At 33.3% G+C, this 12,311-nt stretch overlaps 3 protein-coding genes across 3 annotated transcripts; all 3 read right to left on the reverse strand.

The window, feature by feature from the left end:
* LOC145015389 (putative germin-like protein 2-1) lies at nt 1–869 on the reverse strand. The gene is made up of 2 exons (XM_078973854.1): nt 718–869; nt 1–612 (listed from the first exon to the last, which is right to left on the reverse strand). Exons 1-2 carry the CDS (start codon nt 827–829, stop codon nt 77–79), a joined length of 648 nt encoding a protein of 215 aa, XP_078829980.1. The 5' UTR covers nt 830–869; the 3' UTR covers nt 1–76.
* A 3,756-nt stretch (nt 870–4,625) lies between these two features.
* On the reverse strand, nt 4,626–5,494 carry LOC145015877 (putative germin-like protein 2-1). Its single transcript, XM_078974349.1, has 2 exons — nt 5,343–5,494; nt 4,626–5,237 (listed from the first exon to the last, which is right to left on the reverse strand). Exons 1-2 carry the CDS (start codon nt 5,452–5,454, stop codon nt 4,702–4,704), a joined length of 648 nt encoding a protein of 215 aa, XP_078830475.1. The 5' UTR covers nt 5,455–5,494; the 3' UTR covers nt 4,626–4,701.
* A 3,766-nt stretch (nt 5,495–9,260) lies between these two features.
* Nucleotides 9,261–10,112, reverse strand: LOC145015864 (putative germin-like protein 2-1). Its single transcript, XM_078974337.1, has 2 exons — nt 9,958–10,112; nt 9,261–9,852 (listed from the first exon to the last, which is right to left on the reverse strand). Exons 1-2 carry the CDS (start codon nt 10,067–10,069, stop codon nt 9,317–9,319), a joined length of 648 nt encoding a protein of 215 aa, XP_078830463.1. The 5' UTR covers nt 10,070–10,112; the 3' UTR covers nt 9,261–9,316.
* Between the last annotated feature and the right edge of the window lie 2,199 nt (nt 10,113–12,311).

The following is a 12,311-nucleotide window of genomic DNA, read 5'->3' on the forward strand; positions in this document are numbered from 1 at the left end:
TTTAAATATAACAACACAAACATAACAAATATCATAACATTGATAAGAAAAGCAACATTTTAAAAGCATGTAAAAGCTAGAATTTCGATTGAATTTGATAGACGACGTTGATGTCAACTTGAAATGCCTTCGCAAGAATATCTCCAGCGATATCGGGATTTGACCCAAAAACAGCGTTTGCAATGGTAATAACTCCTGGATTTTGACTACTCAAAGCTGCAATTGCAACAGCATAGCCATTTCCCACGTTTTTCTGGAAGTGAATCAGGCCTTCTGGGAACACGAAAACATCACCTTTCTGAAGTTCTTTTGTGATGAGTCGGTTTTGAGGGTTGGACGTGACAAATCCGACTAGAATACGGCCTTCCATAACAGTCAAAATTTCAGTGGCCCGAGGGTGTGTATGTGGGGGGTTAATACCCTGTGGGGCAAAGTCAATACGTGCCATTGAGATACCAAGAGTGTTAAGTCCTGGCAGCTCTTCTACGGTCACCGGAGTCACAGCAGACCCAACCGCATTCGAAGTGTTTCCCATTAGTTGCAGTCCTCTATAAAAGAAATCATCAGGTTGTACAAGCCTTGCCTCTTTGCAAACCAAACCATTCACGAATACTACGAGGGAAAAAATTAAATAAATAAACTATTAAATATAATATGTTTTCAAATAATGCATGGAAATGCCGGAGAGTTTCTTGACCTTCACACATAAATTCTTACCTGTGCTATTTTGGTCTGCCACACAGAAGTCCTGAAGAGCACTAGGGTCCGATGCAAACACAAGGGAGCACCCCGCCACCAAGAGACCAAGTAAAAGCAAATGAGACGTCATTGTTGAGAAGCCGAAAACTTGTTTTTGATGACTTAATTATGGTAGCTTGGGAAATCTATGAAATAAAGAATGGAACTCGCAATGCTTTTATAGTGAAAATATAGGATCATCAAGACTAATACCATCATAGCGTCATCATTATCATCTTGAGATGCATTCAAATTTTGTTGTTCGATTTCTAGAAGCAAGATACATTCAACTTACGTTGTCTGGTTCTTAATTTCATAAAGGTTGCAACTACTACCTTATATGTCTGTGATCCTTCCATTCTTATATTTAGGTATATACTTTTTCATAACTTCCATACTTAGGATTAATTTTAATGGAACCTTGAATGTTTATTATGTATAGGAATTTTCTACTTATATCAATTTTTTAAGAAAATGAAAAAGTCTTGAAGAACAATATTGACCGTTTCCACATGAGATAATTATTATAGTTAAAGGATGCTTTATGTACATTTTATTTTTTAATTGATGCATTCCAAGCTTTTCTTGACACAAAAGATTAGCCTACGTGCACTACAAAAAAGTGCACAATTATCGAAAACTATTTATGTGTATAATCCGTTTGATGATGGGTTTTACTGGTTTGTTAGACACATATCAAAATGGGTTAGAAGAAGGTGTATGTGGGCAATATCTTGTACCCACACATAACATACATTATAAACTTACTACATTCACCGAGAAAAGCACAATACTACGGATTATCAGCATAAACTTTTATAACGATGTATTGCACACAAATTTAAGATCCCCTTTTACTAACACAATGTCTTTACTAGTTGTTTGTAAATTACTTGTATTAATTAGACGTCTAAAATTGCAAAAAAATAAATAAATAAATTCTTAATTTTCCTGAAAAAATATAGAAAGATAAATTATAAAAAAATATATATTTGGATTTTATAGTATGAATGGAAACAGTAAATATAAGTCCAAAATTTTGGCAAAAAAATACCCATAAAAATAAACTACTAGGAAAAAGCAAGGTGGGTTGCTAAATAGCAATGCCTAATCAACGCAGTTTGATCAACCAATGGTTGAGATTTATAACCATAATTTTCGCGTTATGTGTCGCCGCTAAAGGTGGCTGTCGCCGCTAACGTCATCGACCCCGATCCACGTCGAAATATAAGGTGAAACCTTAGTCGTTGATTTTGTCCCTAATCCAACTACTGAAAATCGATAATGTACATACTAATAGCAGCGACACCAATAGCAGCAACTGTGTCGCCGCTAATACTCGAAAATTTTGACCGCCAAAGTTTTCCCCCAAAGATGTCGCCGATAATACTCAAAAAATTTGACCATCAAAATTCCTCCGAAAGGTGTCGTCGCTAATACTCTATATGTCGCTGCTAATACTCAACGCGTCGCAGATATACCCCCTTCATTTCCTTCTTCCTCCTTCAGGTCCATCTTCCTCCTTCAGCTCCTTCTTCCCTCTTCTCTCTTCTATGAACTCATTTATATGTAGAATGTGTCTTTTGTATATGTATGTGTATTTATATGTCTATTATGTATGTATTTGTGTATTAGTTTATATATATATATATATATATATATATATATATATATATATATATATATATATATACGAAAGTCAATTTACATAGTTATGTATCGGACACGCAAGTAAGTGCAACGATAACGACCATACTTGTCAAGATAAAAACAATATGTGTTGGACTTCTCACTTTTTTAAAGCACATGGTATGATTTAATCTAATACAAATAGGCACATAAGACAAGTAAATGAAGACATGATTTTTGAAAAAATCAAGTTCTCTTTTGTAAAATTTGGGTTTAATAAAGGGAAAGGTCATATGACCTTTTATTGTCCCACTGCCTTCCACTTGGTTACCCTCTTCGTCATGTTTCTATACTTTCTCTATACACTCTTATCTTCAAACAAAACTAACCGATTTAGCGGACATTTTGGTTACGATATGGTCTGATAAGGATTCAAAAGGTTGAGTTTTATATGGGATGAATGCGAGATAAGTCTTCCCATCGGCCTCGATGAAGGATCTCCTCCCCCATGTGATTACATGCAAGAAAAAGAATTTGTCAACTTAGGTCCCTCCTTCAAAGATCATAGCATTTTAAGTTTTTAAAATTATAGTTTTTAGTTCTTTGCGAAAAATATACATCTTTTTATGTTAGATAATTAATAATTATTATTTTTCATATTAGTTATATATTTATCATAACTCTTAAGGGAAATTCAATAAAATTAAATAACGACACGAGTGTTATAATATATTGCATTTTTTTTACAAACATGGTTGTCCTCCTATGGTTACTCAAGAACTCATAAATGAGACAACCGTTAGGAATATATGCAGGTGGAAACTATAATCGTGCATGTTGTCTTGTTTGATTTATCTGTATTCGTTTTAAAGTGTGGAAGTTGTTTGTCATTCGAAAACCATGGATGAGAGATGTACACTCGATGATTAGTTGCTTTCACTCTGAGGAAGATGATGCAAGGTATTTGAAAGATAAATCAATGATTTAATTTTATTAAGGTTATTTTAGTTTATAATTTTTCGGTTAAGATTTATCTTAATTAAGAATTGTTATGCCCTATATTAATAAAATATTTAGATTTATATAATATCCTAATTTAGATGATTTCAATCATAATTATGAGTCATATTAGGGTTTTAGTTTAATTATAAATAGGTTAGCCACCTTTGAGTTTTAGAAGTTGATTTTGATTAATAAAGAATGGAATTTGAAACTCTTATTTCTTTATTTTGTGTTCATGTGGTACTAATCGACTATTCAAACTGATCGTCTCATGTCATGAGTAACTTATGGTTTTGTTCTTTAATACATGCAACTAAGATTTTCAATTTGTATGTAATTGGGTATTCAATGGATGTAGCTACATGTGTTTAATTTGTTTGAAGTAGTAGACAACATGCATACATTTTCTTTTTCTGTTTGTGAAATTGTATTCTTGACATATTTGTTTGTATGTTTGATGCTCTCACTTTCTAGTTACAATTGAATGTCAATTGAAGCTCTTATGTGGCTTTTTCAAACATAGATTTTTATGTTTTACTATGTATACTTCATTTTCTTTTAGTTAACGAAATCTTGAAAGGCTGGTCAGAGACCAAAGCACTTCGTGATTTCTATTTTTAGGCTTGGATCTTGGGAGGTTTTTTCTTTGATTATAGATGGATAAGTTGAAGATAGATGATACAAATAGGATTGGGGAAAATTCTAACCAACTTCTGCTTGACAACGGTGGTGGTGGAAGGCGACAGAAGAAGGGAATGGAATGGGAGGTGGGTGGCGTGAAGTGAGGTGGATGGGGTTAGGGATTATTTAATTTCATTTTTCATTATGACAACTAAAACAAAAGAGTTAAAAGGAAAGAAAATTAAATTGGTATAGCTTGTTGACCGACCTAGTAAGTAATCGAAACACCAAGGACCATATTAATCCTTTTGAAAAATTTAATGGTTGAACTTCTAGTCTTTCTAAAGCAAGTGGGTTATTTAAGTAAATTTGTCTTTGTGATTTCTAAGTCCATTTCTTGCACACTCTTAGGTTTGTCTTTGTGATTTCCAAGTCTATTTCTTGCACAAACTTAGGTTTGTCTTTGTGATTTCTAAGTCTATTTCTTGCACACTCTTACATAAATTTAAGTTTGTGATTTCTAAACCTATTTTTTGCACACTCTTGGGTTTTGAGTTTATATCTTACTTTTGAAGTAGTTAATTCCACATAAGTAAATCAAAATCACTATGATAGTAGTATATATATTATTCGATTTTAAATATAACAACACAAACATAACAAATATCATAACATTGATAAGAAAAGCAACATTTTAAAAGCATGTAAAAGCTAGAATTTCGATTGAATTTGATAGACGACGTTGATGTCAACTTGAAATGCCTTCGCAAGAATATCTCCAGCGATATCGGGATTTGACCCAAAAACAGCGTTTGCAATGGTAATAACTCCTGGATTTTGACTACTCAAAGCTGCAATTGCAACAGCATAGCCATTTCCCACGTTTTTCTGGAAGTGAATCAGGCCTTCTGGGAACACGAAAACATCACCTTTCTGAAGTTCTTTTGTGATGAGTCGGTTTTGAGGGTTGGACGTGACAAATCCGACTAGAATACGGCCTTCCATAACAGTCAAAATTTCAGTGGCCCGAGGGTGTGTATGTGGGGGGTTAATACCCTGTGGGGCAAAGTCAATACGTGCCATTGAGATACCAAGAGTGTTAAGTCCTGGCAGCTCTTCTACGGTCACCGGAGTCACAGCAGACCCAACCGCATTCGAAGTGTTTCCCATTAGTTGCAGTCCTCTATAAAAGAAATCATCAGGTTGTACAAGCCTTGCCTCTTTGCAAACCAAACCATTCACGAATACTACGAGGGAAAAAATTAAATAAATAAACTATTAAATATAATATGTTTTCAAATAATGCATGGAAATGCCGGAGAGTTTCTTGACCTTCACACATAAATTCTTACCTGTGCTATTTTGGTCTGCCACACAGAAGTCCTGAAGAGCAATAGGGTCCGATGCAAACACAAGGGAGCACCCCGCCACCAAGAGACCAAGTAAAAGCAAATGAGACGTCATTGTTGAGAAGCCGAAAACTTGTTTTTGATGACTTAATTATGGTAGCTTGGGAAATCTATGAAATAAAGAATGGAACTCGCAATGCTTTTATAGTGAAAATATAGGATCATCAAGACTAATACCATCATAGCGTCATCATTATCATCTTGAGATGCATTCAAATTTTGTTGTTCGATTTCTAGAAGCAAGATACATTCAACTTACGTTGTCTGGTTCTTAATTTCATAAAGGTTGCAACTACTACCTTATATGTCTGTGATCCTTCCATTCTTATATTTAGGTATATACTTTTTCATAACTTCCATACTTAGGATTAATTTTAATGGAACCTTGAATGTTTATTATGTATAGGAATTTTCTACTTATATCAATTTTTTAAGAAAATGAAAAAGTCTTGAAGAACAATATTGACCGTTTCCACATGAGATAATTATTATAGTTAAAGGATGCTTTATGTACATTTTATTTTTTAATTGATGCATTCCAAGCTTTTCTTGACACAAAAGATTAGCCTACGTGCACTACAAAAAAGTGCACAATTATCGAAAACTATTTATGTGTATAATCCGTTTGATGATGGGTTTTACTGGTTTGTTAGACACATATCAAAATGGGTTAGAAGAAGGTGTATGTGGGCAATATCTTGTACCCATACATAACATACATTATAAACTTACTACATTCACCGAGAAAAGCACAATACTACGGATTATCAGCATAAACTTTTATAACGATGTATTGCACACAAATTTAAGATCCCCTTTTACTAACACAATGTCTTTACTAGTTGTTTGTAAATTACTTGTATTAATTAGACGTCTAAAATTGCAAAAAAATAAATAAATAAATTCTTAATTTTCCTGAAAAAATATAGAAAGATAAATTATAAAAAAATATATATTTGGATTTTATAGTATGAATGGAAACAGTAAATATAAGTCCAAAATTTTGGCAAAAAAATACCCATAAAAATAAACTACTAGGAAAAAGCAAGGTGGGTTGCTAAATAGCAATGCCTAATCAACGCAGTTTGATCAACCAATGGTTGAGATTTATAACCATAATTTTCGCGTTATGTGTCGCCGCTAAAGGTGGCTGTCGCCGCTAACGTCATCGACCCCGATCCACGTCGAAATATAAGGTGAAACCTTAGTCGTTGATTTTGTCCCTAATCCAACTACTGAAAATCGATAATGTACATACTAATAGCAGCGACACCAATAGCAGCAACTGTGTCGCCGCTAATACTCGAAAATTTTGACCGCCAAAGTTTTCCCCCAAAGATGTCGCCGATAATACTCAAAAAATTTGACCATCAAAATTCCTCCGAAAGGTGTCGTCGCTAATACTCTATATGTCGCTGCTAATACTCAACGCGTCGCAGATATACCCCCTTCATTTCCTTCTTCCTCCTTCAGGTCCATCTTCCTCCTTCAGCTCCTTCTTCCCTCTTCTCTCTTCTATGAACTCATTTATATGTAGAATGTGTCTTTTGTATATGTATGTGTATTTATATGTCTATTATGTATGTATTTGTGTATTAGTTTATATATATATATATATATATATATATATATATATATATATATACACGAAAGTCAATTTACATAGTTATGTATCGGACACGCAAGTAAGTGCAACCATAACGACCATACTTGTCAAGATAAAAACAATATGTGTTGGACTTCTCACTTTTTTAAAGCACATGGTATGATTTAATCTAATACAAATAGGCACATAAGACAATTAAATGAAGACATGATTTTTGAAAAAATCAAGTTCTCTTTTGTAAAATTTGGGTTTAATAAAGGGAAAGGTCATATGACCTTTTATTGTCCCGCTGCCTTCCACTTGGTTACCCTCTTCGTCATGTTTCTATACTTTCTCTATACACTCTTATCTTCAAACAAAACTAACCGATTTAGCGGACATTTTGGTTACGATATGGTCTGATAAGGATTCAAAAGGTTGAGTTTTATATGGGATGAATGCGAGATAAGTCTTCCCATCGGCCTCGATGAAGGATCTCCTCCCCCATGTGATTACATGCAAGAAAAAGAATTTGTCAACTTAGGTCCCTCCTTCAAAGATCATAGCATTTTAAGTTTTTAAAATTATAGTTTTTAGTTCTTTGCGAAAAATATACATCTTTTTATGTTAGATAATTAATAATTATTATTTTTCATATTAGTTATATATTTATCATAACTCTTAAGGGAAATTCAATAAAATTAAATAACGACACGAGTGTTATAATATATTGCATTTTTTTTACAAACATGGTTGTCCTCCTATGGTTACTCAAGAACTCATAAATGAGACAACCGTTAGGAATATATGCAGGTGGAAACTATAATCGTGCATGTTGTCTTGTTTGATTTATCTGTATTCGTTTTAAAGTGTGGAAGTTGTTTGTCATTCGAAAACCATGGATGAGAGATGTACACTCGATGATTAGTTGCTTTCACTCTGAGGAAGATGATGCAAGGTATTTGAAAGATAAATCAATGATTTAATTTTATTAAGGTTATTTTAGTTTATAATTTTTCGGTTAAGATTTATCTTAATTAAGAATTGTTATGCCCTATATTAATAAAATATTTAGATTTATATAATATCCTAATTTAGATGATTTCAATCATAATTATGAGTCATATTAGGGTTTTAGTTTAATTATAAATAGGTTAGCCACCTTTGAGTTTTAGAAGTTGATTTTGATTAATAAAGAATGGAATTTGAAACTCTTATTTCTTTATTTTGTGTTCATGTGGTACTAATCGACTATTCAAACTGATCGTCTCATGTCATGAGTAACTTATGGTTTTGTTCTTTAATACATGCAACTAAGATTTTCAATTTGTATGTAATTGGGTATTCAATGGATGTAGCTACATGTGTTTAATTTGTTTGAAGTAGTAGACAACATGCATACATTTTCTTTTTCTGTTTGTGAAATTGTATTCTTGACATATTTGTTTGTATGTTTGATGCTCTCACTTTCTAGTTACAATTGAATGTCAATTGAAGCTCTTATGTGGCTTTTTCAAACATAGATTTTTATGTTTTACTATGTATACTTCATTTTCTTTTAGTTAACGAAATCTTGAAAGGCTGGTCAGAGACCAAAGCACTTCGTGATTTCTATTTTTAGGCTTGGATCTTGGGAGGTTTTTTCTTTGATTATAGATGGATAAGTTGAAGATAGATGATACAAATAGGATTGGGGAAAATTCTAACCAACTTCTGCTTGACAACGGTGGAGGTGGAAGGCGACAGAAGAAGGGAATGGAATGGGAGGTGGGTGGCGTGAAGTGAGGTGGATGGGGTTAGGGATTATTTAATTTCATTTTTCATTATGACAACTAAAACAAAAGAGTTAAAAGGAAAGAAAATTAAATTGGTATAGCTTGTTGACCGACCTAGTAAGTAATCGAAACACCAAGGACCATATTAATCCTTTTGAAAAATTTAATGGTTGAACTTCTAGTCTTTCTAAAGCAAGTGGGTTATTTAAGTAAATTTGTCTTTGTGATTTCTAAGTCCATTTCTTGCACACTCTTAGGTTTGTCTTTGTGATTTCCAAGTCTATTTCTTGCACAAACTTAGGTTTGTCTTTGTGATTTCTAAGTCTATTTCTTGCACACTCTTACATAAATTTAAGTTTGTGATTTCTAAACCTATTTTTTGCACACTCTTGGGTTTTGAGTTTATATCTTACTTTTGAAGTAGTTAATTCCACATAAGTAAATCAAAATCACTATGATAGTAGTATATATATTATTCGATTTTAAATATAACAACACAAACATAACAAATATCATAACATTGATAAGAAAAGCAACATTTTAAAAGCATGTAAAAGCTAGAATTTCGATTGAATTTGATAGACGACGTTGATGTCAACTTGAAATGCCTTCGCAAGAATATCTCCAGCGATATCGGGATTTGACCCAAAAACAGCGTTTGCAATGGTAATAACTCCTGGATTTTGACTACTCAAAGCTGCAATTGCAAAAGCATAGCCATTTCCCACGTTTTTCTGGAAGTGAATCAGGCCTTCTGGGAACACGAAAACATCACCTTTCTGAAGTTCTTTTGTGATGAGTCGGTTTTGAGGGTTGGACGTGACAAATCCGACTAGAATACGGCCTTCCATAACAGTCAAAATTTCAGTGGCCCGAGGGTGTGTATGTGGGGGGTTAATACCCTGTGGGGCAAAGTCAATACGTGCCATTGAGATACCAAGAGTGTTAAGTCCTGGCAGCTCTTCTACGGTCACCGGAGTCACAGCAGACCCAACCGCATTCGAAGTGTTTCCCATTAGTTGCAGTCCTCTATAAAAGAAATCATCAGGTTGTACAAGCTTTGCCTCTTTGCAAACCAAACCATTCACGAATACTACGAGGGAAAAAATTAAATAAATAAACTATTAAATATAATATGTTTTCAAATAATGCATGGAAATGCCGGAGAGTTTCTTGACCTTCACACATAAATTCTTACCTGTGCTATTTTGGTCTGCCACACAGAAGTCCTGAAGAGCACTAGGGTCCGATGCAAACACAAGGGAGCAACCCGCCACCAAGAGACCAAGTAAAAGCAAATGAGACGTCATTGTTGAGAAGCCGAAAACTTGTTTTTGATGACTTAATTATGGTAGCTTGGGAAATCTATGAAATAAAGAATGGAACTCGCAATGCTTTTATAGTGAAAATATAGGATCATCAAGACTAATACCATCATAGCGTCATCATTATCATCTTGAGATGCATTCAAATTTTGTTGTTCGATTTCTAGAAGCAAGATACATTCAACTTACGTTGTCTGGTTCTTAATTTCATAAAGGTTGCAACTACTACCTTATATGTCTGTGATCCTTCCATTCTTATATTTAGGTATATACTTTTTCATAACTTCCATACTTAGGATTAATTTTAATGGAACCTTGAATGTTTATTATGTATAGGAATTTTCTACTTATATCAATTTTTTAAGAAAATGAAAAAGTCTTGAAGAACAATATTGACCGTTTCCACATGAGATAATTATTATAGTTAAAGGATGCTTTATGTACATTTTATTTTTTAATTGATGCATTCCAAGCTTTTCTTGACACAAAAGATTAGCCTACGTGCACTACAAAAAAGTGCACAATTATCGAAAACTATTTATGTGTATAATCCGTTTGATGATGGGTTTTACTGGTTTGTTAGACACATATCAAAATGGGTTAGAAGAAGGTGTATGTGGGCAATATCTTGTACCCATACATAACATACATTATAAACTTACTACATTCACCGAGAAAAGCACAATACTACGGATTATCAGCATAAACTTTTATAACGATGTATTGCACACAAATTTAAGATCCCCTTTTACTAACACAATGTCTTTACTAGTTGTTTGTAAATTACTTGTATTAATTAGACGTCTAAAATTGCAAAAAAATAAATAAATAAATTCTTAATTTTCCTGAAAAAATATAGAAAGATAAATTATAAAAAAATATATATTTGGATTTTATAGTATGAATGGAAACAGTAAATATAAGTCCAAAATTTTGGCAAAAAAATACCCATAAAAATAAACTATTAGGAAAAAGCAAGGTGGGTTGCTAAATAGCAATGCCTAATCAACGCAGGTTGATCAACCAATGGTTGAGATTTATAACCATAATTTTCGCGTTATGTGTCGCCGCTAAAGGTGGCTGTCGCCGCTAACGTCATCGACCCCGATCCACGTCGAAATATAAGGTGAAACCGTTGATTTTGTCCCTAATCCAACTACTGAAAATCGATAATGTACATACTAATAGCAGCGACACCAATAGCAGCAACTGTGTCGCCGCTAGTACTCGAAAATTTTGACCGCCAAAGTTTCCCCCCAAAGATGTCGCCGATAATACACAAAAAATTTGACCATCAAAATTCCTCCGAAAGGTGTCGTCGCTAATACTCTATATGTCGCTGCTAATACTCAACGCGTCGCAGATATACCCCCTTCATTTCCTTCTTCCTCCTTCAGGTCCATCTTCCTCCTTCAGCTCCTTCTTCCCTCTTCTCTCTTCTATGAACTCATTTATATGTAGAATGTGTCTTTTGTATATGTATGTGTATTTATATGTCTATTATGTATGTATTTGTGTATTAGTTATATATATATATATATATATATATATATATATATATATATATATATATATATAGTGTTTTTATATGTGTCTATTGTATGTAATTCTGTTTTAGTATGTGTATCATGTATGCATATGTGTTTTGTTATATGTATGTATATGTTTTTGTATGTGTATTGTGTATGTATTGATGTATTTTTGGTTATATGTTTTTATAAAGTTTTTATAATTTATAACAGTTTTTATAATTTTATAACGTTTGTTTTGTATATGGAAAGAATGTTTTAAAAAAAACTAAAAAAAGAGAAAACTACAATTAGCGGCGACACTTTTAGTGGCGACAAAAACTATTAGTGGCGACGTTAAGCATTAGCAGCGACAGATTGGGTATTAGCGACGAACCAACAGCGGCGACATGTCGGGGCCTTTAGCGGCGACGTCTGTCGTCACTAATAGTTATTATTCTTGTAGTGCATGTTTCATGTGTGCCAAATCTCTATGTGTGCTTTCTAATGAAGAAGTTGGAAGGAACATCCTACAATAATCTACATCTAATCATATGTCTCTTCCACTAAATTTTTTCTAAAATACACCCCAACCAACAATTTTGATTTATGTGTGGATGTTGGATCAACGATCGTCCTAGATTTCTGCGATGATAGAACACCGAGCAAAGAGGCGAAGATTGATGAAAGGTTAAACTATTAAACAACTTTAAAAAAAA

Source organism: Lactuca saligna, chromosome 9 (assembly GCF_052625555.1).
Source record: "Lactuca saligna cultivar CGN05327 chromosome 9, ASM5262555v1, whole genome shotgun sequence".
Classification (NCBI taxonomy): Eukaryota; Viridiplantae; Streptophyta; class Magnoliopsida; order Asterales; family Asteraceae; genus Lactuca; species Lactuca saligna.